Source organism: Electrophorus electricus, chromosome 19 (assembly GCF_013358815.1).
Source record: "Electrophorus electricus isolate fEleEle1 chromosome 19, fEleEle1.pri, whole genome shotgun sequence".
Lineage (NCBI taxonomy): Eukaryota > Metazoa > Chordata > Actinopteri > Gymnotiformes > Gymnotidae > Electrophorus > Electrophorus electricus.
Window position 1 is genome coordinate 7,880,556 of NC_049553.1, and position 27,500 is coordinate 7,908,055.

The 27,500-nt window shown below is 44.6% G+C and overlaps 3 protein-coding genes across 5 annotated transcripts in view; 2 read left to right on the forward strand and 1 right to left on the reverse strand.

The window, feature by feature from the left end:
- The window catches only part of per1b (period circadian clock 1b), a 22,821-nt gene extending 18,310 nt beyond the window's left edge, over positions 1 to 4,511 (forward strand). For 2 of the 3 annotated variants that reach the window (XM_035519662.1, XM_027003776.2), the window contains exons 14-19: positions 1 to 329; positions 423 to 1,255; positions 1,511 to 1,721; positions 1,990 to 2,182; positions 2,387 to 2,537; positions 2,731 to 4,511. The exon at positions 1 to 329 is cut by the window's left edge and continues 34 nt beyond it. In XM_035519662.1, the coding sequence (XP_035375555.1) occupies positions 1 to 329; positions 423 to 1,255; positions 1,511 to 1,721; positions 1,990 to 2,182; positions 2,387 to 2,537; positions 2,731 to 3,063 (2,050 nt within the window). In that variant the 3' untranslated portion in view covers positions 3,064 to 4,511. The remainder of the gene's footprint in view (positions 330 to 422; positions 1,256 to 1,510; positions 1,722 to 1,989; positions 2,183 to 2,386; positions 2,538 to 2,730) is intronic. The other variant, XM_035519663.1, reaches the window with a different exon arrangement.
- Positions 4,512 to 6,153: 1,642 nt separating this feature from the next.
- pcolceb (procollagen C-endopeptidase enhancer b) lies at positions 6,154 to 20,483 on the forward strand. Its single transcript, XM_027003819.2, has 9 exons — positions 6,154 to 6,242; positions 7,832 to 7,940; positions 8,150 to 8,408; positions 9,351 to 9,475; positions 13,713 to 13,849; positions 18,152 to 18,738; positions 18,858 to 18,938; positions 19,258 to 19,428; positions 19,536 to 20,483. The coding sequence occupies exons 1-9, from the start codon at positions 6,154 to 6,156 to the stop codon at positions 19,664 to 19,666; spliced, it is 1,689 nt and encodes a 562-aa protein (XP_026859620.2). The 3' UTR covers positions 19,667 to 20,483.
- A 2,542-nt stretch (positions 20,484 to 23,025) lies between these two features.
- Positions 23,026 to 27,500, reverse strand: part of paqr9 (progestin and adipoQ receptor family member 9) — a 5,783-nt gene continuing 1,308 nt past the window's right edge. The window contains exon 1 of the mRNA XM_027003768.2: positions 23,026 to 27,500. This exon is cut by the window's right edge and continues 1,308 nt beyond it. Within this exon, the coding sequence (XP_026859569.2) occupies positions 26,245 to 27,393 (1,149 nt within the window). The 5' untranslated portion in view covers positions 27,394 to 27,500 and the 3' untranslated portion in view covers positions 23,026 to 26,244.

The window sequence follows — 27,500 nt, forward strand, 5'->3', positions numbered from 1 at the left end:
TCCTGCCCCGCCCGTCCTTCAACTCCCTGCTCCTCCCACTATTGCCACCGCCCCGTCTCTGCCTCCTCCGCCCACTCCACCCAGTCCTGCACTCACTGCAGAAAGGGATGGCAGGAGGGCAGCAGGTGGAGCAGCAGCAGCAGCAGCAGGAGGAGGAGGAGGAGCAGGAGGAGGAGGAGGAAGGCTGGGCCTGACCAAGGAGGTGCTCTCTGCACACACTCAGCAAGAGGAGCAGAACTTCATGTGTCGGTTTAGAGATCTGAGTCAGCTTCGTGTGTTTGACCCTGCTTCAGCACTCCGGCACCACACCACTACGCCTCTCACTAGAGGTACGATTACATGCACAGAGTTAACGTCCGTAGGCACGTACGAGATACCGCTTGTTGGCTGTCACTTACAGAGGTTCTCTCTCTCTCTCTCAGGTGTGCGTTGTTCACGGGATTACCCTGCGGTAGACGGCAGTGGTCGTCGGCGTGGTAGAGGTGGCAAGAGACTGAAACACCAGGAGACTTCCGAACAGGGGAGCACGATAAGCCCTACAGACGCAGCCGGGGGCCTCTCGTCCAGGGCTCCCATACAAGATGGAGCCCCCAACTCCTCTTTCCCACTGGGTCCTCCAACCACCTCCTCTTCCTGGCCTCCTTCAGTGGGCTCACAGAGCAGCCTCCCCTCTGTACCCTACCCCCCAGGCATGCTGCCACTTTACCCCCTCTACCCGCCGCTCACCCACCCCATGACGGACCCCTCCATGCAGCCTGGCATTCGCTTCCCCCTTCAGAATCCACAGATGGCGCCCCCCATGGTCACCCCCATGATGGCGTTGGTACTTCCCAACTACATGTTCCCACAAATGGGCACTTCCATGGCACAGCCCAGCCCGGCAGCCATCCACCAGCCCTTCTACAACCCAAACCTGGCTTTCCCGTGCCATGCACTCGGCACCACCCCTCCAGCTCCGCCTCAGACGGCAGCATTGACCCAGCAGGCACCATCCCCCTGTAGCACCCCCCAGTCCTGCAGCCAGCGTGAGGGAGGGGCCGAGGGAGCAGAGTCGCCCCTTTTCCAGTCAAGATGTTCCTCCCCTCTAAACCTACTTCAGCTGGAGGAGGCACCTACCAATCGGCTGGAGGCGGTGACGGCACTGGCCCCTGGGCAACAGGCCACTCCTCCTGCGGGTGGACAAGGGGGCGGGGCTGGAGGACAGGCGCCAGCCAATCAGAGAAGCGCCGGAGAGGATCCCAAAGAGAATGAAAATGTAAGAGAAATCTAAAGCTCGTTTCTGGAATATGTGAAGAATTAAATTAAAACAGAAACTTTGTGTTTTAAAATTTAAAACTGGTAAGGAAGCACATTGTTTATTCCAAATTAAAAATGTGTTATAGTATAGTGGAAACTATGGTTTAAACTGCCTTCATGTGACGGATCTCGCCCAGGAAAAACCACTGCAGTTGCTCTCAGTGACTGAACTGAGACTCTAAAATGCTGCATTTCTTCTTGGTTGCTCTTTTAGCTGTATGGGAACTGCTCCTCTTCTCAGGGAGAAGCCAACGAGTCGAACCAGGACGCCATGTCCACCTCAAGCGACCTGCTGGACCTGCTGCTGCAGGAGGATTCATTCTCGGGCACCGGCTCCGCCGCCTCGGGCTCCGGGTCCTCAGGCACGGGGTCCTCGGGCTCTGGGTCAGGCTCCAATGGCTGCAGCTTGTCTGGGAGTGGAACTAGTGAGTCCTTCAACAGTGATTGTTAGAAAATCACTAAAACCAGATTATTATTTTAATATAACTGCTGAGTTATATTAACAGTTAAAATGCTTATAAATAAAGTACATTTTGTTTAATTCTATGGATATTGCACATTTCTAGTTGTGTTCGTGTAGCTGTAGAATAAAATTCAGGACTTCTCTGAATGTTGTGTTTATAGTGTTCTCAGTAATATTGAGCCCAAGCAGAACAGATCTGTGAATGCCTTGATGTCTTGGTCCACTTAAAGGAAGCAGTCAAAGCAGTCACACTAGCAAGTACTTCGGGAGCATAGACTCATCGGAGAACGACCACTCTCGTAAGCAGACAGCAGGGGGCAGCGGAGAGGCACAGTTCATCAAATGCGTCCTGCAGGATCCCATCTGGCTGCTCATGGCCAACACAGATGAGAAGATCATGATGACCTATCAGCTGCCCATCAGGTTGGAGAACAAACACGTAGGCGCCCACCTCGTGGGCGTTAGCCGAGAGGCACATTTAGAATGCGGCATCCACAGTATGTGCATGACGCACAGCAGCACGCCCGCTCTGTGTTCGTGCAAAAGGCTGTGTGGCATGCATTTACACATGAACGTCTGGCTTGGTGTGTCTGTGTGTCTGTGTGTGTGTGTGTGTGTGTGAGACAGGGACAGAGAGAGTGTGCTGAGTGAAGACCGTGTGGCTTTGCGAGCCATGCAGAAGCAGCAGCCCCGTTTCAGTGAGGAACAGAAGCGTGAGCTGAGCCTGGTCCACCCCTGGATCCGCACGGGTCGCCTGCCGCGCCCCATCAACGTATCCGTGAGTACGCTGCAGCCTGACACCGTAGCACTTGCTATGACGCATCTCGCGCCACAAGGCAGCCGTCACCCTGAACACCACCCCAGGGCCGTCTGTACTTTTGATTTGCGCACATCCATCGCGGCACTGTGGGTCAGCGTTTGGGAACTGTACAGGTGGGCAGCCACATTGTCCTTGGTCTCTTTCCCTGCAGGTGTGCGTGGGCTGCAGGTCCCCCCCATCAGGGCCACCCGCGGCACCGTTCGACGTGGAGATCCATGAGATGGAGCTGTGCAGCATGCTGGAGGGGACGGAAGAGGGCTCCACTGCTGACAAGCAAGCCCAGCCAGACGCTGGCATGGAGGTGGGAGAGGCAGAAGCGCACAGGGAAGTGCCGCATCGGAGAGGTGAAGGAGGGGAAAGGAAAAAGAGACTCACCATGGCAACGCAGGGCAATGACCAGGAAATGGCGGCTGAGGAACAGGAAGTTACCTTACGAATGGAGGAGGAAGCGAAAGGGGGAAACGTCACGGACATGACCCACTGACGGGGACGTTATTAGCTATCGTCAGCTGGGAACGATGGTTTTAAAATCAATGTTGATTATCAGCATATGTGACCATTTAAAATGCACAACTCCCCTTAAATCCTGATGCTAGGCAGACTTTTCCTTTGGTCATGGTTAGCAGTCTAATTGTACATTTGTGCATTTAAACAAGGACTGCAGGGTTAAACCTGCTGACCTTTTGGGCACAAAAAGTCAATCGCTACAAAATGTTCCAAGTGTTACCAAGAACACTGTGAAGGATAGGATTATGGCATTGTGCCATATGCTCTTGATCTAAATCGATGCTTTCATTTGTTTTTTTACACAAATCAAAGCTCTGTATTTATTTGTATAGCTGAATGCAGATCATTAGTGATTCAAGGCTGACAGCGACAGATGTTGAATGTGAAACTTAAATGGCCACTTTATTGTAAGACTGTGACATCATCACTCTGCATGCTGCCCGGGGACACGTCCAGTCTATGAATTCATGACGTTTTGGATGAAAGAGTAAATGGGACACTCCTGCTTTCATCTCTGGCCTGGAGAGTCCACAGGACTAGCCCCGACCGGCCTCGTTCGAATCGTTACAGTGACGTGACAAGTAGATCTGTGTGTAGCACCACTTAGCAGGAGGGAATTTATGCAGTCATGTATGCTGGCAGGCTTTGGGTGGATGTCACTGCCTTTACAGACGTTTGATCTGTAATTTACATGTGCATTTCGACCAAATTTACACAAGAGAAGTACACAGCTTGATTTTATTTTTAGAAGGTTTATGAATATTTTTGTATACATCATTGATGTTGGTTCTGTCAAAAAGATTATTTGTACCTTCTGTGATATCTGTTTAATCCACGGTTGTATAACTCGATGTCTTTTCTTTAAATGGGCAGCAGTGTTTTTAATAAACATCCTCTGACTTGTATCTCAGAGAGACAGTTAAGCTTAATTGGGTAAAACTGACGCTATTTACTCTTCTTGCCTGTTTTGATTGGTTAATTGTTTTCATCTCCCTTTTCATATTGATGGCAGGGGTTGGAAGTTCTACAATAGTAACTAAAACGGCCACTGACATCCCTGGTAAAAGAGGTGCACTGAAGCCTACAACCAAGCAGCATGGCCGGTAAAAGGCCACTCCTAGCCTAGTACGAAGGTCTGGGAGGTGGATGCTGAGATGTCTGTGTGGTCCCTGTTTCACTGTAGTGGCTTGGCTTAGGTTCTAGGAGCTTGGCAATCAGAGAAGCAAATGATAGGCTTAGAAAACACCAGCGACTTTGTAGAGAAAGCTTAGGACCAGGGAGACCGCTCTCTCTGTCTAAGTCTCCCTTCCGTTTTAATTATGTTGTATGAAGCTTCTGTGGTCCTGAGCAGTTTGTAAGTATTTTTGTGAATTTCTTTGTATGGAAAAAAAATGAAATAAAATCAAATATTGTTCAGCTTTGTTACATTTTTCAGTGTTGAATAATACATTGAAGTAAGCGTGTTTAGGACTGAGAAGCAAAGAGGAAGTGAGTTTTTGCTCGAAACCTCATCCTCATCCAATTTAAGACAAGAATGTGCAGAGAGCTTTAAAAAGCCCCTGACATGGATGTGGTGTTTTTTTTCAGGCGCAAACGCTGTGGCACTTGCAACACACACACACAGAGAGAGAACACTTCATTTAATTGGAACACATGCATGAAGGGACACAAACATGGGACGATAATGATAGGGGCCATAAAAGCTGGTTTAATAATACACTTTCTTGTGAAAGTGGCCTTGGTTTGTGTTGTGACGCCAAACTCCAACAGGAACAGAACAAATGTGCCCATAAACGTACACTAAGTCAAGCATTCATATAGCTAATAATATAAATAAAAAACCCGCACTGAAAGTTACTTAACTATCAAAAGTAATAGTATAATTTAGGCTATATTTCTAAAAGGTCTGTATTGTCTTGGTTTTTTGTTCAAACAATTGTAGTTAATTATCAAAAGTAAAATGTAATAATCAGGTAAATCACGAATAGTCAAAAGACCGTTTATTTTATTTTTTATTTGTAACTTAGCATTAGCGATATGATGGTGGATGGTTTTCTACTGCATAAGCGTCCACGTTGTACTCGGAGATGTGTTCCCCTGCCTTGGGAGCTGAAAGTCTCGCTTTGTGTTGAATGGCGTTGTATATGTACGTGCGCACGTTTCACGTTTTCCTTCCCTGAAGACAAGCAACCCCGTAAAACCAGCGAAAGAAAATCCCTGGCGCCGACCCTGTTCGTGAGTGTTTATGTTAAGAACCACTTTCTTGCTGAAGATATGATGTGGGTTCGGAGGAGGGAGGGAGAGAGAGAGAGAATTTTCTCTTTCCCTGCCCATGTTTAAAAAAAAAATCCTTTAAATGCCGTTCACACTTATCCAAGGCACACCCAAACTTCTCACAGAGTATCTGAATATCTGAACTCATAAAAAAGGAGCCACTCCTAATTAAAAGACAAAACCCACAAAAATGAATATATTAATAAAAGCATCCATTGACATTTCTTCAGCTAATAAATTATAACGTTATAAACTATTGAACATCTAATGCATTTTAGCAGATTATCTCATTAACATTTCCAAAGTCCTAACGACAAGCCTCAGATTCAGTGCCCATAACCTGAAGATAGAAAAAGGGTGTCCACCACTGTAAGCCCAGAGAAGAACAGATATGCAGGCAGTGGGGCTGACGACAGATAGATACAGAGCAGCACATTCTCTGCTCGTGATCCAAATATATGTATTTCACACATGAACCTTACACTCACTAAAAACATACATTCCTTCATTTGAAGAGATATGCTACACGTGCATTTATGTGAAATGGCTGAATATATTTGCAATTCAGTGCAAAAGCAGGGTTATTGGCTTGTTACGGTATTATTCATGAATATGTTTCCTGGGTATTCATTCCAAAAACAAATGGCATCTGGAATCATTCTTACTTTGTCCCCATCTACTCCTCATTTTCCCTTCACTCCTTCTTTCTCCTTCTCTCTCCTCCTCCTCTAGAGTCTCCTCCTCCAGTCAGCTCTCCTGCTTTACCCCTGTTTGTTTCTGACTGAAAGGAAGGATGAGAGGTGGTGTGTGTGTGTGGGGTGTGAGCCTCCTGTTTTTGGGCTTCCGATGGGTGAATGGACAAAGCCAAACCAACTTCACCAGGTGAGTAAATGTGTGTTTGAGCGTGTGTTTGAGCGTGTGTGTGTGTGTGTAAGGGACAGAAGAAGAGTGAATGTGAATGCATGCATTCACTAAATACATTCAGACTCTGGTGTTCACGTCTGATGGTGCCAACTGAATTAGTTGGCTAGTTCAGAACTAAGGACTTTGTTTCAACTTTGTTTTTAATGTTCTCCAAAAGGAATAAATGTATTTCTCAGGCTTTGCCAACATGGTTAGAGCTCACATCGCCTGTTTTATGTACTTTCTTACAGCAATTCAAGTTTGGGCTCTGATCTTTGCTGTGAAGTAGCAAAACACAATTAACATGATTTAGTTTACTTCCATCTGAACATCTTTTTGTGAACTATTTAAAAAATATCTAATAAAACTGTATGTATCTACAGAAATTGGAATAAAAATGTAATAAACATTTATCATGCTTCTAAAATGCAATTTCATATATATATATATATATATATATATATATATATATATATATATATATATATATATATATATATATATATATATGCTTACTAGTCTATTTAATGTCTGTCTTGCAAGCCTAATTGAGGTTTACTCCCTTAAAACCCCCTTCCAAAACTATATCCACATTCACCTGCCTTTAAACAGGGGTAACAAAGTTAACCAGTTAAGTTCCACCAAGTTCCACCAGTTAAGCATGAGGCTGTTTTGTGATGTACAAATTAGTCCAAGTAAGATGTCTGTGGGTAAACATGGGTTACATGTTTACATGCCCAGCAAAGCATCACATCTCATTCTTCTCTCCCTTCATGATGCATAAATGTTTCTTTATAGCTCAATCCCAGATAAAGATGTGAGAGGCCTTCAAATACAGACAGCAGCTCTTTGATGACACCAATATTTTTGGTTAGCATTGAGTGTTTGATGTGTCTGTGTGTCTGTGTCTGTGTGTGTGTGTGTGTGTGTGTGTGTGTGTGTGTGTGTGTGTGTGTGTGTGTGTGTGTGTGTGTGTGTGTGTGTGCGCAGGTGCGTGTGTAATGAAAGAATGACAGAGTTAATGTAATGGCACGTTTATCAAGAATCTTCTCACAGTCTGGGTTTTTGCACAAGATATAGGTCAAAGGGTTTTAAACTGAAATTATGTGAAAAGAAATACGTTTGATTACATACTCATTTGAATAAATGTTAATGTTAATTTTAGAAAATGGAGAGAGGCTGAAAAAGAATATATTCTGTTGGTGCAGTGACCAAATGCATATTTCACCAGTCGTTTAAAGTATACAGTGTACATGGGCTGCCCTGCCTAACATTTTGGAACATAGTGTAGCTGTTGTTCAGAGGTTTGTCCTGTGTGGTTTTTTTGGTGTGTGTGTGCGTGCATGGGTGTGTGTTTGTGTGTGTGTGTGTGTGTGTGTGTGTGTGTGTGTGTGTAGAAGCCCGCCTTCCTAGATTGCTGCTTCTTTTCGTTGTTTTTGCAACTGTAAAATTAAATCTCATTAAATTGTTCTTCCTCTCTCTCTTTTTCTCTCTCTCTCTCTCTCTCTCTCTCTCTCTCTCTCTGTCCTCTCACTCTCACTCTCTGTCCTCTCACTCTCACTCTCTAGGCCTGTTTTCCTGTGCGGGGGTCATTTAGCAACAGAGTCAGGATTCGTAGCTAGTGAAGATTTCCCCACTCACTACAAACCCAACTCCAAATGCACCTGGTACATCACTGTGAGTTCTCTATGTTACAGCTCTGTCAATTTAGAACTGCGTTACATTTCACGCATACATAGACTTCACACACAGAGAAGCTGAACCACAGACACATGACCTGAAAAATGCTCCCTATGATATACAAAGACTGTGTAACATCAGACACACCATCTGTCAGAGCACAAAACGTGAGAGCTTTTTTGCTGAGCCACACCCTCCGCCACCAGGTCCCAGAGGGTCACGTGGTTATGCTGCAGTTCCGCATTTTTGACTTGGAGGCTGATCCCACATGCCGCTATGACTACGTGGACGTGTATAATGGGCACTCATACACGGTGCAGAAGCTCGGACGTTTTTGTGGAACGTTCCGGCCCGGCGCGCTCATCTCCACCTCCAACACCATGATGCTGGAGATGGCGTCGGATTCCAGCAAGGGCGGGAGAGGCTTCCTGGCCTTCTTCAGCGGAGGGAAGCCACATGTGGATGGTTGGATATTCTTGCTTCTTTGGTTTTAGGTTGTGCTTGCTGTGACCTGAGTTTTTCCACTAGTGTTTTATTACAGTACAGAATATTTAATTGGTACTGTCACCTATTACTTGGTACAAAATCATTCTGTCTCTCATTCTTTCTGAGTTTGTTTTTTAACTAATTTTAACAAATTCAACAGCCCTTTAATGGCATTTCCATTACATGACAATTGCAATATATACATTATGACAGAATGCAGGTCTTTGTGTGTACCTGTTTTTAAGAGAGTGGGTTATTTACTTACCCTCAGGCTGTGATCTATTGGAGCAATATCTCCCTCTTGGGAGACATTGGGGGATACTTGGAGACATTGAGAGACATGGGAGACATTGGGAGACATTGGGGGACATTGGGGGATATTGGGAGACATTGTGGGATATTGGGAGACATTGGGGGATATTGGGAGACATTGGGAGACATTGGGGGATATTGGGGGATATTGGGAGACATTGGGGGATATTGGGTCTATGTTGCTGGGGTTTTCTTTTTCCCTTCAAATGTTTCATAGAGCAACTTCACTTCTTTCTCTACCTCACTGAAACTAAGATTTATTTTATGTGCGCTTTTCTATGGCTTGACTCTGGTCAGTGAGCCCATATTTGACTAGGATGTTTCTTTATGTTTATGACAATGAAGATATTTGCAACTTTACTTTTTTTTACAGTGTTCTAAACATACCGTTTTTACCCTGTCTGATCATATGGATTGCTCTAAATTGAAATTGCGCAGTGCAGATCTTTGGGTCGTCTATGTTAAAGGTTAGTAGGTTAATTAGCCTCAGGACCACCAGACAGAAGGAACTCTCTCTCTCTCTCTCTCTCTCTCTCTCTCTCTCTCTCTCTCTCTCTCCCTCTCTCTCTCTCTCTCTCTCTCTCTCTCTCTCTCTTTCTATGCCCACAGATAATCAGTTCTGTGGTGGCAGGCTGACGGCACACCAGGGATCAGTGAAGACTCCAAACTGGCCAGATTTGGACTACCCAGCAGGCATCAGCTGCTCTTGGCATATCTCAGTGGCAACCAACATGGTTGGTGTGCCAAGCTTCACTTCACACCTCTTCCTCGTATCTCTGCTCTCTCCTCACACTTTAGCTGTGCTGCAGGCAGGGCACATGCCAATTTGCAGCTCTAGGTGAATACCGCAATAGGCAACCATACACAAAATACCTCCTGCACACAAAATAAATACTGTGGTGCTAGCATGCTCATACACTTCAACACTCATTAAGTAGGCTATAAAACAGGTGCAAGAGCACATAGGCACAGTTCAATCATCATCGCTTCAGTTATCCGGTTCCAAATACCAAATATTCTAGATCCACAACTACGTAGTTGTTAGACAGATAGAGCACATTTAAGAGCCCCTCACAAATTCATTGCAAATCCCTCTATGCACTGCCTCTTTCTCATTTATTTCACACACACACACACACACACACACACACACACACACACACACACACACACACACACACACACACACACACACACATACACATAGCGGAGTGAACTACTCTGCTCTCTGAGCCGTAGTGCAGGACATCCGGCGGGGCGGGGGGGGTGCCATTAGAGAATGTCATATGTATATATGACATCATATATAACATAAGCCACATCACTGCCAATTAGATATCTCTGTATTACTCTTAACTACCTTACAAAAAACAAACAAACAAAAATCAGAAAATTGTAGGGTGAGTGCATGGGTATGATAACAAATATTCAATATAAATTGAGCTACATGCCTGGAAATAAGCCATAGCCTCATATAATTCTCATAGTAACCTTTTTACTTCTGAAAACATAACAAAGGATACATCAGCTGAAAAAACTAAGATGAAATATAAATACACTGACATTTTTCCGAATATAGCCATTGGTCCCTTGTACGATGATGCACGTTTGTGTTTCGCAGTACGTTCTTGGCCTGTATGATTCAGTGAACACTTGTACACAACCTGTACAGTCAGCATTCTAATTACAGAGCATAACAATTCTTGCTTTTTTAAAGTGTCTGTGACTGAACTTCGTCGAAGCAAGTCATAACTGCTACTTCTATTATCAGTTCTCACAGATAAATCAGTTCATGTTCTACATAAATTGTAGTCTGTTAAGCCTGTAATGTTCCATTGGACTGTGTAGGTATTTATCAGTTTAAACTTTGTGAAGCTGCGTTCTCCTGAAGACACTGAGACGAGAAGTGTGAGATGTACTCTTCTGGACAAACCGATTCCATCCCATTGTTAGTGAGGAACACAAGTGCATCAGGTGGTTTAGTTCTATCAGCCAGACGTCTGTTCAAAGCTGTTAGCGCCTCAAAAAGCTCTCGCCTGTCAGCCTGACTCGAGCCCCTGCGCACCAGTACTTCTTCCAGTGTGGTGCATCCTAGAACTGGCTCAGCTGTCCTCTCCTTGATCCACAGAACACCATACAACACACCAGCCATGTTCCCATGATCCTGGAGTTGAGAAAAACACACTTCCACAGAATTAAAAGCACAGTCCAGCATTTGGTTAAAGAAACCCGCTTCCTCGTTCTTGGTCATGCTGCACGCTGCAAAGGAAAGCGGGATTCTGTTTGCAACTCCTCACTTTCTCTAAATTGCTGTCTGTGTGGTGGTCAAGAAGGAATCGCTTAGTCACGCTCAGCTGAGTGACTGCATGAGATGAGTCGACATTTGTTGTCTGTAGTGTTTTGCCATTAATATTAATCTCACTCAAAATGTCACACCGTGCAGTGCCGGAGCGCATGAATGTAGGTTTTGATGTTAGCTGCAATGCCTCTTAGTTCACAGCTCCTTTTAACTCCACGTGCACTAGTGAGACTGGTGACTGTTGCTACTGACAGCAGAGCATCACATACGCCCCTCGTAACAGGAGTCGGACGGGCTTGAGCTTGCGGAGGGAAAGCCATGCTGTCCCATGCGGTCTCATCTCCACACTTCCCAGTGAGACGTGGGAAAAACTCCTGCACTGCTGTAAAGAAGTCCACAGCCTGCAGGCGACATAAGGCCAACTACCACACTCAGAGAGCACAGGACACGTCGGATGTCTAGCACTGTCTACACCACTTTGTTTACCTCTCATAGTCGATCCATAGCCCTGACTTCTCAAATCCGTAATCTCAATACTCAGTTCTCTTTCTGCACCAGAACCAATCATTCCAGGCCCTGATTTTGTTCGCTTTGTGAATTCATAAAAAATATTCTCTAATATCCACGCTGCTTCCCCCTGCTGTAAGAAAATGTACAATCAACTATTTGTTCAGTTCAGCTCATGTCGGGTGTAAAATATGATTAAGTGTTTTGTTGACTTGGGAATGAGAATTTCATTCTGAATCTGAAAGGACAGCATTGCTGCAATTTCATTTTGAATTTCTTTGCCAAAATGAACATGCATTTCCTTAAATGCATTTCCTCCTAATGTGTTCAGCCATAAGGTCATCAGAAAGACCTATAGTTTCTACAGGTTTGAGGAAATTTCCATTGTTGTGCTCAAACAACTACTGTCTGTGCCATTAGAATGCTAAAGTTTGCATGGTCATTGCTCTGACTAAACTCAACAAACACTGAAACACTTGCTGCCAATGCATAGTCTCATACTTTCTGCTGGTTTTGCACATTTGTTGTATTTTGGGAGGTCAACCCCATGACCAGCTCCTTCCATTCATGAAAACCTCCTACACGGTCAGTTGATCAGCTCTTTCCATTCAAGAAAACCTCCTACATCCTCCGTGGGAACTAAGTATATATCGTATTTTGCCTGTCTACAACATCCCTTAGCAGCAGTGGTGGTCTTTACCACCACGTAAATCATGTAAATGCGTGGGGCCCCAGAGATCAGATGGCCCCCTGCTGGCCACAAGTAGTTGGCTGAAAGAAAACAACAAACAAACAAACAAAAATGACTAAATACATTCTTTCTTTCATTGTTTGACACCAATGAGATACCCTCATTAACTAGCTAGCTAATCAGGACTCTTGGGGGCCCCCAGACATAGCTTCGCTTGGGGCCCCAAAAATGTCAAATCCGTCCTTGCTTACCAGAGATGATTTTCTCCCACTTACCCAAAAAAGGTTTCAACAAAAAGCAAAACATATCATCCTTGCTTATTGAATAAACAAGCCATAGTCTACAATTTCCCATTTGCCTCAGAGGGGAAATCAGCTCATTTGACCTGATATGGTCCTCTTTCTTTTATTTGTAACTGTTGTTGCCATTTACCAGTGTCATTGATGCTTTTGCCATCTTGTTATATTAGAACGTAGTGAGGGTGTTTTGGATGAGGTACCTTTCTTGTTGTCGAGCAATGGCATTAGCGAGCGCCATCATAACTTACTGGTGGATGACTGTCCTGAGTCAATGAATGTTAAAAATGAATCTTTCTGTTTTCGGTGTGTTTCCTTCCTTTTGCAGTTTCCTTTTGTACTCCATTTGTGCAGCCAGAATGTTTTGATTCTCCAGGCATGACAGAGTTGCACTATTTTGCTTTGTTAATGCAAAAATGATCTCATAGGCTAGCATACGCACGTGGGGGTGGAGGGGTGCAATCAGGAGTTGGTCTGAGCACGTATGTTAGTCTGTGGAGTGTGGCCTGGGCACAGGTGTCAGGCCGCGGAGGACTGACGGACACAATTCTGCACCAGTCACCATGCTTCCTGAGTGCACTCACAGACAGCATTCCAAAAAGCATACGGTATGTTCAAGTTCCAGGTGGAATGTTAACTTTGGTACAGGTTTTGGTACATTATTCAACCCCTTCTACCCCTGCTCGTGTGCCATTGCTTATATGCTATGGATGCAGGAAACTGCGAATTTCTCTGTTGGCTTTTCCAGCAGGATCTGATATCTGATTTGGGAAGAGGATATAGTAATCGGTGTACTGGCTTGTGCGAATGTATGTATTCAGGGGTGTGTTTGTGACGTCTGAAGCTGAGAGACCCCATTGATAGGTTGTGTTTATGGAGCGTGTGTGTGTGTGTGTGAGAGAGAGAGAAGGAGCCAGTAGGAAAGGAGCATGTATTCCCTCAGGCTGTGGACGCATGCCCCCAAATTAAAAGTTGCATAATTGACTCTTTATGCCTTCATGTGCCACCTCACCATTCAAAGCTGCTCAGAGCTTTACATATAGCTAAGCATAAAGACAAACATTAATTAATATCAAACGTGTGTGTGTGTGTGTGTGTGTGTGTGTGCGTGTGTGTGCGTGTGTGTGCGTGTGTGTGCGTGCATGTTTGTGCATCTGTGCATATAATCATTCCCCCAGATCATTGAAGTGAAATTTGAAAAGCTGGACCTGGAGGCAGACATGTACTGTCGCTATGACTACGTGGCACTGTTCAACGGCGGTGAAACAGACAACTCTCGGCGTATAGGCAAATTCTGCGGAGACTCGCCCCCGGAGTGAGTCTCTCACTGCCCTTCCTTAAGTTACCTTCATAGCACGTCTGGGCACATGATATTTCAGCCCATGATCGTGCTGTTCATTCTGCGTGTTTCTTTTTGTCTGCAGTAGGTCAAACGTGGTGGGTGGATTTCTAGAGTTTTTCCCATTTTTGACATCTTTCTGACTTCACATTGCCAGTGTCACAACTTAAAGCTGAATGTGTCTGGGTGCCACAATAGTAGACTCATTTCCCGTTACATATGAGCACTTATCCATTGAAAAAGGAAATTGATCTGAGCTCAGAATATGATTACAGGTCAAAGTGGATTTGAAAAGAAAGGAAATGATATATACAGCTTATTAGAGGTGTATTAGAGGCCACTTTATTAGAGATGCCTGCCCATTCATGATTTGAACTTACCTGTATGGAAATTAGACATGATCCTGGAGTGCAGCATAAAAGCCATTGTTTTCTGTGAATCCATATTAGAATGGGAAAACTGAGCGATCTGAGTGACTTTGGGGCTAGACTAGCCAAGGCCAGTATTTCAAAAACTGCCAGCTTCATGCAGGGGTGCTGACAGTGTAGTGATAGTGGTATGATCCAGGAGAAGCATCCAGCAAAAGGGGATCCTGTAGGATCCAAAAGGAGATGTAAACAACTCAGTGAGGACCAGAGGAGGATGTTAAGAATCATTCTGACAAACAGGCGGTGCAGAGTCAAGCAAACTGCATCTGAATACAACGCTGATGTTCCAGCTAATGTGTCCAAATGTACAACTCATCGTTCCTTAGCACAGATGGGTTCAAAGTTCAAGTTCAAAGAGGTTTTATTGTCATTTCAGCTATATACAAGTACACAACAAAAACGAGACAATGTTCCTCCAGGACCATGGTGCAACACAAAAACAACAGACAACATGCTACATAAGTGCAAACAGTCCAATATAGTGCAAAATGTCATTAAATAAACATTAAATAAACAATAATAAATACAGGACAGCACAACTACAAAATGAGTAGACAGTGCAATTATTTAGTACAGTACACATTACTGGGCATATGTAGTGCAAGTTGTGCATAGCAATCAGTGACATGCTACCCTGAACATAGCAGTCACCGGTAGCAGCCAGAACAGTTCAGAGTACAGCGCTGGTTTAGTACAGTACTCTAGCAGCAAGTAGGATAATGTGCAAGACTGCAACAGGAGTGCATAAGTTATTTGTGTGAGGTTTGTCTTCAGCACTAGTCCGATGCAAAACAATGTGTGAGTGTGTGTATAGATATGAATGTGTGTTTGTGTGTGTGTGTGTGTGTGTGTGTGTGAGAGAGAGAGACTGTCTATAAGCATGCATAAAAGTGCCCATTTTGGAATCTGAATTGGAATTGGAGTTAGCCAGAGTTCAGGAGTCTAATGGCTTCTGGGAGGAAGCTGTTGCACAGTCTGGAGGTGCGGGACTGGATGCTGGGCTCTCTTGGTGATGGAACTGGTGTTCAGGGTCCAGGTGAGGTTCTCCGCTATGTGAACACCAAGGAACTTGATGTTCTTGACGATGTCCACTGAGGAGCCGTTGATGGCAAGCGGGGAGTGATCTCGCCTTGCTCTCCTGAAGTCAATAACCATTTCTTTTGTCTTGTCAACATTCAGATACAGGTTGTTGACCTTACACCAGCTCACCAGTTCTCGCACCTCCTCTCTGTATGCTGACTCGTTGTCTTTGTTGATGAGACCCACCACAGTCGTGTCATCAGCAAATTTGATGATGTGATTCGAACTGTGCATCGCTGCACAGTCATGAGTCAGCAGTGTGAACAGCAGAGGGCTGAGTACGCTGCCCTGGGGAGCACCAGTACTCAGTGTGGTGGTGTTGGAAGTGCTGCTCCCAATCCGGACAAACTGAAGTCTAACAGTCAAGAAATCCAGGATCCAGTTGCAGAGGGAGGTGTTCAAGCCCAGTAAGCTCAACTTTCCAATCAGATGCTGAGGAACAATGATGTTGAATGCTGAACTGAAGTCTATGAACAGCATTCTTATGTAGGTGCCCTTTTTATCCAGATGTGTGAGTGCCAGATGAAGTGTGGTAGAGATGGCTTCATCTGTAGAGCAGTTGGGGCGGTACGCGAACTGCAGGGGGTCTAGAGAAGGGGGAAGCTGGGTCTTGATGTGTCTCATGATGAGTCTCTCGAAGCACTTCATGTTGATGGATGTGAGTGCGATGGGCAGTAGTCGTTGAGACACGACACCGTGGGCTTCTTAGGCACGGGGACGATGGTGGTGGTATTGAAGCATGTTGGGACCACGGCGCAGCTCAGAAAGATATTGAAGATGTCTGTCAGGACATCTGCAAGCTGGTCAGCACATTCTCTAAGCACACGACCCGGGATGTTGTCTGGTCCAGCAGCTTTCCGTGGGTTAACTCCACGCAGAGTACGCCTCAGATCAGCCACCGTCAGGCACAGCACCTGGTCATTTTGCGGAGGGATGGACTTTTCTACTGCAACGTTGTTCTGCGCTTCAAACCGTGCATAGAAGTCAGTGCATCTGGGAGGATGGCATCACTGTCACAGGAAGGTGGTGTTTTCCTGTAGTTAGTAATGGCCCGAATGCCCTCCCACATGCGCCGTGTGTCACCAGTGTCTTTGAAGTGTCCATGGATCCTCTGTGCGTGTGCACGCTTTGCTTCCCTGATTGCACGTGACAGTTTGGTTCTTGTTTTCCTGAGAGCATCTCTGTCACCTGTTCTGAAGGCTGAGTCACGGGTCCTCAGTAGCATGCGCTCCTCAGCAGGCATCCATGGCTTCTGGTTGGGGCGTGTGATGATGGTTTCGGAGACAGTAACATCATCAATGCACTTGCTGATGTAGCCAGTCACTGATGCTGTATACTCTTCCAGGTTAACAGTGCCACCGTCACTAGCAGCCTCCTTGAACGTGATCCAAGTCGTCTGCTCAAAACAGCCCTGAAGAGCAGAGATGGCTCCTGCTGGCCAGGTTCTCACCTGCTTCAGAAGCGGTTTTGAGCGTCTGACGATCGGTCTATATGGAGTAATCAACATTACAGACATGTGATCGGAGTATCCGAGGTGGGGGCAGGGCTCCGCCCGGTACGCACCCGAAATGTTTGTGCAAACGAGATCCAGCGCGTTCGCTCCTCTCGTTGCAAAGTTCACATGTTGATGGAATTTAGGCAGTACTGACTTGAGATTTGCGTGGTTGAAGTCTCCAGCGACAATAAACAGTCCATCTGGATGAACATTCTGCAGTTCACTAATCGCTCCATACAGCTCTTGGAGAGCCTCTCGTGTGTTCGCACTGGGTGGAATGTACAGCGCGATTATAAACACGGAGGTGAATTCCTGCGGTAAATAAAGAGGTCTGCATCTGACAATAGCAAACTCCACCAGCGGTGAGCAGTACTTAACAACAAGCACAGAGTTTTTACACCAGGACTCATTGATATAAATGCATACTCCTCCGCCACGTTTTTTGCCGGAGAGAGTATTGTCTCTATGGACATGGATTGGGACTAATCCATCCAGATGAATGGCGGCGTCTGGAATACTGTCGCTGAGCCATGTTTCAGTCTGCTGGACTACAAACAGCTGTAACAGCAGGTGACCAGTTTGAGTGCCATTGCTGTCTAAGGGAAAAAGAAGGGCAAGACTCCATTTGGTGAAAAGTGGACAAAAATTGGATTGGTGAGCAGTGGAAAACATCGCCTGATCAGGTGAATCCAGACTTCTGTTGCACCGTGATGATGGGAGGCTCAGAATTTGGCACCAGCAGCATGAATCGGTGAGCCCTTCCTGTCAGGTGTCAACAGTTCAGGCCAGTGGAGGTGCAGTAATGGTCTGAGGAATGTTTTCTTGGCACACCCTGGGTCCTCTGAAATCTGTGGATGGATGTTTGGATGGTAGGGCTTACGTAAGCATCGTAAGTTCATGCCTTTATGGCAGCTGTTTACCCTCTGATAGCATGTTTTCCTTGCTTCTCTGGCCTTCAGAGTCCCTAGATCGTAATCCTATAGAGCATCTCTGGGGCAAGATAGAGCAGGTTTGGTCAGAGCATGTCAGTAGCTCCATCCAATTTGTGGCAACTGCAAGAAGCTATCCTGGCCACATGGGCCAAGATTCCTGCAGAACAATTTCAGCACCTAGTTGAAACAATGGCATGTCAAATTGCCATGGTTCTGAAGGCCAAAGGAGGTCCAATGTACTACTAGATGGGTGTCTCTAATGAAGTGGCCTTTCAGTGTAGAAAAAACCTGGTTTTATAGATTAAAAACTGCTATAACTTTATGTTGTCTCTTTCTGCTGCAGGGTTGTTGTGACCAATGGGAATGAGTTGTTGGTGCAGTTTGTGTCTGACCTGAGTGTAACAGGTTCGGGCTTCTTGGCCCATTACAACAGCATTTCACGTGGGTCCCGGACTGCCACCGTGGGCCTGGATACTGCGCCTGGTCCCCAAGTGGACCCTGCACCTGTTCGTCCCCGTACAAGTCCAGCTGGACGTGTTAGACCTGTGCCCAAACCTAGACCTACACCCAAGCCTAAGCTTGTTGTAAGGCCTAAAGTAACACCAAAACCTGCATCTAGGCCACAGAAGCCTAAGACCCCCAGACCAACTCCCAAGCCGGCAAGCAAGCCTAAACCCTCAAAGCCTACACCTAAACCTAAGCCTAAACCCGTGGCCAGGGTCACCCCAAAACCTGCAGTAAAATCAACAGTGAAGGCCAAGGTTAAACCAACACTGAAGCCTAAAGCGAAGCCTGCAGCCAAGCCAGGCACTAAGCCTGCAAAACCTACCTCAGGGTCCAAAGCAAAGCCAAAGCCAAGTGTGAAAACGTCTAAACCACAGACCAAACCTGTCACTAATAACAGGACTGGCATAACAGGAAACAGGAAACGTGAGTAGATCTGAAGCTTAGCATACTGATATATAGATATATATATGAGTTGCTTAAAAGAAGCGTGTTTGTGGAATGGTGCACATGACGACTGCATTCTTATCTGTCCTCCTCCTTAGCACCAGCGCAGAACCCACACTGTGTGCAGTCATGCCGGAGAACAGGCACCCTTGTGACCAGTTTCTGTCCCAGCCACTTCGGTAAGGCTCCTGCTTCCCGATCTCTCCCTTTGCCCTTCCCTCTGCTGCAGTTGCTCCGCTCGTCATGGAAAATGATGCCTGATTGATGTCGTACATTTGGTGCACTTTGTGACCCATCCATTTGTCTAGACAGCCGAGCAGTGATAGTGTTGCCCTTCAGCAACTGACTGCAAAGGTGTGAAAGTGAGACGGAGAACCACAAAAGCTGATTCGTCTGCCCATACACCTCTATACAGACTCCACAAAGCAGATACACAAGAACTGCGTTTCCGTTCACTCAGGACATCACACTTGGTCAATGCCTCGGTTTCTTTCTCAGTGGTGACAGGTAAGGCGACGTCGCTGACCCCAGGTGCCCATGGCAGTGTGGATGTGGATGTGACCATTATTAAGACCTATAAGGCAGGTAGACTTAACATCACCAAGAAAGGAAAAACCATGTCTGCCACCATTACAGCTCAGTGCGCCAAGTGTCCCGCCCTGCGTAAAGGTACTCTAACGACACTCTTCCCACGGCATGTCTGAAAAGAGATTTTGCTAGCTGCATGCACTCTGCTCTTTCAAGTAAGCTAAATCCTGAACTGTTCCCTTTCTTAGGAATGAACTACGTTCTGATGGGTCAGGTGGATGAAAGGGGAGAAGCCACTTTGAGCCCTTCCGACTTTGTTCTTCTCCATAAGGCAGTGCACGACAAGGTACTGGCCAATCTTGCGAAGCGGCAGTGCTGACCTCACGTCTGCTCTACCAATCACAGTGTTGGAAACCAGCATTAATTATATTCCAGGTTGAATATTACAACCTCATCTTAAAACTGAACGGTCAACAAATAAAGCACTTCTAGTGTAGCGGTTTTTGACATATTGTCATGTAGCCTGGTGCCACTGCTATAAATGAAACGAGTTTTCAGTTTTACTGACCCAAACAGGGAATTTAGGGTTTATTCAATGAAATATTAAAACCAGAACATTTCTGAACTTTCCCAAGATGTGTACATGTGAAGGTTAAAATGAAAAGATTCCACTCATTCAAGTGGTACAGTCTGTCTTTGTGTTCACACTTATCTACTTTCTGTTTTACCTGATGGATTCGTTAGTTACACTGCAAAATATTGTCTAGTATATAGAAAGTACATATCACTGTTATTTTTAATTCTGTCGACTTCTTATGAGACATTGTGTAATTAATAAATTATAATATTCTTTAAAAATATGATTAAAGAATGTAACGACATTACAGTGAGTAGATTCTTTTGGTTCAAGTCAGATCATTTGTAGAAAGAAAAAAACTCAAGATTTAAGACACATGCAGTGATTGTGTGAGTTGCGCTGAATATTAAGGCCCTAGTATCAAACAGTAGTATTTCATTATCTTATTTTAAATTTACTCATAATTTATTAGCTTTTATACATGTCACTATATAAATCATTCTACATGATCAACCTTTAGAATATCTAGGTCATTAGGAATTTGAGACATTCACATTTAAGGCATTTAGCAGATGCTCTTATCCAAAGCGACTTACAAAAGTGCTTTGTCGTTTACTCATAGAATATACAGTATAGTAGGTTAGAATCAAATGAACCAATGAACTAGAATACTGTAGAATACAGGGATGAATGCTGATACCTAGAAGTGCAAAATAAGGTCTGTCATAAACAATGATATGTGCTATAAACAATAAGTGCTAGAGTTTGTTAAACAACATAAACAATACCCTACAATAAGTATTAATTTAGTCAGTCAATATGGGAGCAGTGTCAGTTGTCCTTTAAATATTCTGCAAATAGATGGGTCTTCAGTCTGCGTTTGAAGACTGCAAGAGACTCTGCTGTCTGGACAGCAAGCGGGAGTTCATTCCACCATCTTGGAGCCAAGACAGAAAATAGTCTCGATGCTTGTCGTCCATGAGACCCGAAGCAAGGTATTTCAAGCCGAGCCGTACTTGAGGTTTGAAGTACTCGAGGTGCTGCTGCATTCTGGACAAGTTGTAGAGGTTTGATGGCTCCTAGAGGAAGACCAGCAAGTAGTGAGTTGCAGTAGTCTAACTTTGAGATCACAAGAGACTGCACAAGCACCTGGGTAGCTTCCTGTGAGAGAAAGGGTCGAATCCTTTGTATGTTACAAAGGAGGAATCTGCAAAACCGGGTTAGATTAGAAACATGAGTTGAGAACGACAACCGGTTGCCCAAAGTTATGCCCAGGCTATAGGCAGCTTCGGATGGTGATATCAGGGAGTTCTCAAAGGAAAGAGTGAGGTCAGGGTAAGGGTTGTGAGTACCTGGGATGAACAGAAGCTCAGTTTTACTGGGGTTGAGCTTGAAGTGGTGGGCTGTCATCCATGATGCGATGTCAGTCAAGCATGCCGAGATAAGTCTGGAGACCTGCGTGTCAGAGGGTGGAAAAGAAAGAAATAATTGAGTGTCATCAGTATAACAGTGGTAGGAGAAACCATGAAAAGATATTATATCACCAAGAGAACGAGTATACAAAGAGAAGGGGCCCAATACTGAGCCTTGTGGAACACCAGTGGAGAGTCTACACAGTTTGGATGTGGATCCTGTCCATGTCACCTGATAGGACCGTCCATCCAGATAGGACTGAAACCATCTCCAAGCAGAGCCAGTCACACGAAGCCTGGAGAGAACAGACAGAAGAATGTTGTGGTTCACTGTGTCAAAGGCTGCTGAAAGGTCTAGAAGAATCAAAACAGATGACTGTTTGGCAGCTTTAGCGGCATGAAGTTTCTCAGTCACTGCTATGAGGGCCGTTTCTGTAGAATGTGTCGGTTTATAGCCAGATTGATTGGGATCATGCAGCTGGTTCTGGGTGAGAAAAAGAGACAATTGATTATAAACTGCTTGTTCAAGGGCTTTTGAGAGGAAAGAGAGAAGTGATACCGGTCTGTAGTTGGTAACGCTGGAGCTGTCAAGTGTGGCCTTCTTGAGGATTGGTACCACCCTGGCAGTTTTGAATGCAGTAGGCACGCATCCAGGAGATAAGGAGCTGTTGATGATGACAGAGATGAAGGAAGCAGATCTCTTGCGATTGTCTGGAACGGAGCAGAAGGAATTGGATCCAGCGGACATGACTACCTGAATGTCTCCATCTAGTGGACAAGATGGACTTGCTGATCCAAGCAGCCATATTCAATGCTGGAACAAAGTTTTTAAACAAACAAACAAACAAACAAACAAAACAGGACTAATGGAAAATTATTACCGATTCATTCAGGATTTCTTTCTCCCACAGCCCAGTCTATTTTTGCTGTACCGCAATCATCCCAGTCTACCATAACATCCATTAGTGTCATGTTACTATGAGTGTGTATGTGTGTGTGTATGTATGTGTGTGTGTGTGTGTGTGTGTGTGTGTGTGTGTGTATGTATGTATGTGCGTGTGTGTGTGTGTGTGTGTGTGTGTGTGTGTGTGTGTGCGCGTGCACGTGCTCATGTATAAGAGGGAGATAACATAGCACTGTCTCTCAGCTGCCCCTGTAGCTCAGCAAAAGTGAATTACCTGTGCATATGCACACGTGCGCACACACACACATTCAAAGTAATGTAAATGTATGCAAAAAATACACCTGCACAATGAAAGACTCTCAACACACAAACCTATTTGAGATGCTCGTGTATAAGAGGGAGATAACATAGCACTGTCTCTCAGCTGCCCCTGTAGCTCAGCAAAAGTGAATTACCTGTGCATATGCACACGTGCGCACACACACACATTCAAAGTAATGTAAATGTATGCAAAAAATACACCTGCACAATGAAAGACTCTCAACACACAAACCTATTTGAGATGCTCGTGTATAAGAGGGAGATAACATAGCACTGTCTCTCAGCTGCCCCTGTAGCTCAGCAAAAGTGAATTACCTGTGCATATGCACACGTGTGCACACACACACATTCAAAGTAATGTAAATGTATGCAAAAAATACACCTGCACAATGAAAGACTCTCAACACACAAACCTATTTGAGATTACTGCCACCTTATCTTTGCTTGGAGAACATCTTTAAAGATATGAATTTTTCAAAATCAAAACTTCCTTGATTTACTAAGAGGGTTGTCACTACTCGAATCTACATTTTAAAGAAAAATTCTATACATATTAGACATATTCATTAAACAGACTTTGTTGATCCAGCAAATTTTTAATTTATTAATTCCAAGAAATTATTTTCTAATACAGTGAAAAATAAAAAATAATCTATACATACAATTATCTTAGTCTTTAGTTCAATGACTGTCATCAAGACATCAAGAGTAGTCATCAAGTTATAACTATAATGATCTATGTTATAAATCAGAATTAAGACCACAATCTTGACTATTTGTCTAACCCTGAGAGCTAGTAGTTCTAGTAGTTCAGTTAGGTCCATTTGCTTTAGAACAAAGGCCCAATAAATTATCATTTAGGAGCTACGAGCTTCTAGAGAAACAGTAACAAATTTATGCACTATCTTGAGTAACACAGACTTGTGGGAATTAAATCTTATTTAACTAAGAGACACAATGTCCACAAACATGTGCTCCAACCAGACACCACAACAATAATAATGTAGGGTTCCCAACTTGCTGGTAAAGAGGACAGGTGATGTCATGAAGGGGAGCATTCCTGCATTCTATTGTGACTCTTTCTGAGAATTGTGCAAATCCTTGGCGATTAAAGCATTTCATATTCTTTCCTAATTTACACGTGCATTATTTTCAAATGTTAAGAGTTAGGTCCCTGTTTTCAAGCGATGGTAGCAGTACAAGGGAAGACACATGGCTGTAACATCCGTGACCTTTGCACAAGCTCTCACAAGGACATTTGACTCTAAATTATGTTTTGCACAGCACATTTCATATGTCAAATGTATTAGCTGCACAAGCCATTCTGGAAAACAAATACAGTCTTTCTAAGAAGATTCATCTTTTCAGAGAGTCAGCAGAGCGCCATGGTTTGTTTAGGGCCCGTCTCACAATGCCAGTGCTACCACACACCTTTTCAGTGATGGTTGAAGGAAGGCAAACATATCAACACATTCACATTCAACTCGCCATCTCAGTGTACAGATATAGCAGTGCCAATGAATATGACGTGACTCCTGAAATGTCCACCACGAAAAGCACTGTGAATTTCATACATTATGAGGTTTCTGTAATATGGTAGTCTGAAACAAACAAAAGGTCTCCTGCTATCAGTTGGTTATTAAAATAAACATGGTTAATAAAACACATGATGTATTGTTCATACACATACAATTCAGTCTTTCAGCAGTGATTCTGAATACATACAGCATCTATTTTGTTTTTTTATGCAAGCGATAAACAGACAGCAGAGACAAAATACCCATGTGAACACTAAAACTGAGTCACCACTGACTGAAATCAAGACACAGTCATACATTATTGACACCCATGTAGCAGTCACATTCAGAAGTGAAGATAATAGATAATACAGATAATAGCTAACCCTTTTATTTTCAAAATGACTACTCTTTTAAACTGTGCAAATGTACAGCTACAGTTACAGGTAATGCGCAGTCTGTCATAAACCTATCATATATTACCATGATTTAATAAACCATTACAGTGACTGACATTAGTTTTGGGCAGTTTTGAAAAGGCAGATAAAAAAGTGCTTTGCGATGTAATTTGCAACCTAAAAGTCATGAGGTCACACAGGAGATTAATGATACAATTATGAGAGATTTGTGACAGAATGTTACCAGGTAACAATGTACACACTAGAAAAAGATCTGCATTCAGGAAGCATTTCATGTTAAGAGCGCTTGTTCGTTTTTGTTTTTTTTTTTTCGTTTTTTTTTTTTTTTCTGTTTTTTTTCTGTGAACACACACTGACGCAGACAATGATGTACACTAAAGATCTGATGCCAGATCTGCACCCTTACTCTGGAATTCTCCCTGAACACAGGCCTAAACAGGTTCAGCACTGGAACCTAACAACAAAAGCACTTAGTCGTTCACGGTGGCATTTCTTACACTGTTTCATACTATCACAGAAAGATTCAAGTAGTCCTCCAAACCAGCTGCTATAGGCAAGTGATGGTTAGAAGGGCAAAGGATGAGAAGTATAAAGACCGATGTAGACAGTCATTTACTATGGAGTGAGCAGGTAACATTAATAATTGATTACCAATTAACAAAATAGGCAAAACACTCTTAAATTATTCACTGCACTCCTTGAAATGCCCTTTAATGTACCACTCCCTGAAAGCATCTGGTTGGTTGAGTGCAAATGCATCTCACCAGTGGGGAACCCCGGCTGAGATCATGCTGATATGTCAAATAAGCAAAATGTTATGGCTTTTTATTCTCTAGTCACCATTAAAGACAGAATCCTCCTTTTTAAACCACAGCTCTGCCAAATCATCAGCTCCCTCCCTTTCATATTATAAGCAATACATCTAATGTACAGTCATGAGCCATGCATAGGTTACAGTACTTTACATGCTGAGACATTTTATCTGGGGAATACACTGGAGAATCACATCTACAAACGAAAAGAAGTTCAGTAGAGTAGGATAGTTTCTCGTATATTATTCAGAGTTTAGAATTTTTGCAGTGAGAGGAAGCCGGTGGAACATGGAGTGAATAAGGTGCATCAGCATCAACAGTGGAGTCACTCCCCTACCATTTCCTCTATTCTAAAAGACTGTGGTAGAAACTTTTTGAGCTTGTCGGCTATACTTCCTGTTTAAAGGGCTCATAAACAAGTAAGAGGAAGTTTTGTGTGTGTGTGTGTGTGTGTGTGTGTGTGTGTGTGTGTGTGTGTGTGTGTGTGTGTGTGTGTGTGTGTGCGTGCGTGCGTGTGTGACAGAGAGACAGCAACAAAAAGCTTTAACAGGATATCATGTTTCCTCAGAAAACTCTGAAAGCTTTTCATACTGCCCAGTGCTAGGGGAGCCCCCTTAGGATAGAATAACCAGCTTATTCTCAGATGCTCTGGAAGCATTACTGCACAGTTCCTAGGGACGACAATGGCTGAGCAAGGCTGCTGAATTGAGAACACTCAGTCTAACAAAACACTCTCAACTAGCGTACAACAGTGAAACAGCATGCTTCTAACTAAACCCTACATGGATAGCTGTGTGCAGCATATGGAAAACTGGTTAAATGTGCATTATCAAAGGATGCCCTATATCCTCGGCAGTGGACCACACGCTGAGGAATGGTAAATGAGCAAAATGATGAAAAGCGTGAAATGATGAAACGAGTGCTTAATCTTGCCCTGTACGAAAAAATAATGGCCGATGTCAAACCAAGCCATGTACTGCGGTCTATGGCTCTTCTCACTGCGTCTTCAGCAGTTTCTGCTGAGGAGCATAAATCTGGTATGCGCACCGCCCAAACCAGATGATGATGGAGGCTATACATCCTTGCAACAGCATCATCACCCCGTAGGTGGAGGAGAGAGTTGGGCCTGGGAGTTCAGGGGGTGCAGCTGGTGAAAGGACCAGCGATGGGTGGAGCAGCAGGGCTCGCATCTCTACCTTGATCATGTGGAGCTCATCAAGGATGGAGAGGAAGGTGCAGCAGTGGAACCACTGGTGGCTGTGCCCCCAGATGTCAAAGTTCCCTGGGGAGAAGCGCTCGGGGACCTTGCTGATGTTGAAGAGTGCCGATACCAAAAGCCAGAAGCAGTGGCGATAAAAGAAGCTGGCCATGGTGGGGGGCGGAGGAGGGGCAGGCAGCGTGGGGCAGGGGGGTGACGGCAAGGGGCTGAGCAGGCGGTAGAAAACCGGCGTGGAAGAGATGAAGAAAGGCAGGAGGAAGACGAGGGTGCGGACAGCATAGCGGTACCTCCTCCAGCGCTGCCTGGTGTTGCAGCAGGTCATCACGCAGATGATGGCTACCAGGCATGAGCAGGGGATGTAGAAGGTCTCAAAGAATGAGCAGAAAGGCAAAAGAGAGGTGGAGGAAGAGGAGGGTGAGGAGGATACTAATGAAGGCAACTCTCCCCTCTCTGGCTGCGTGTCAGATGCGTTTGGTGCCCCAACCTCAGTCTTTGGTATCCCTGCCTGGGGGTGGATGTAATAATAGTAAGCCAGTGAGGAACCAACAGTGTACGCGCTTATGGTTCCATAATCCACAAAGAAGCAAATTTCGCGGATGATCAGAGACATGGAGTTGAGAAGGTGCGCCAGACTACTGGCCAGCAACAGGTAAAAAACTCCAATGAAGTAGTTCCAGGCAGGGTAGAAAAAGGGGTCACCTGGAGTCGGGGCTCCCTCCCACTCAAATATCTCAAGGAAGTGGAAGGCAAAGACAAAAATAGGGAGGAAGTGTGTCCAGAAGTTTCCAGTCTCGTTGGTGGGGCGGAAAGCAGAGACCAGGCACTGCAGGAGGCTGTAGTCTGGGAACCGGTAACCAGACAGGATGAAGTTCTCCGTCACTCTTTGTGGGACATCAGTGTGACGAAGGAGAGGTAGTGACCACATGGCTGGAAGTTGCACTCAGGAATAGCTAGTTGACTGGCTCAGAAACTCACAGAGGGTTAACGTTTTTGTTCTTGTCCACTAACATCTTGTTCTTGTTTACCGTTAAT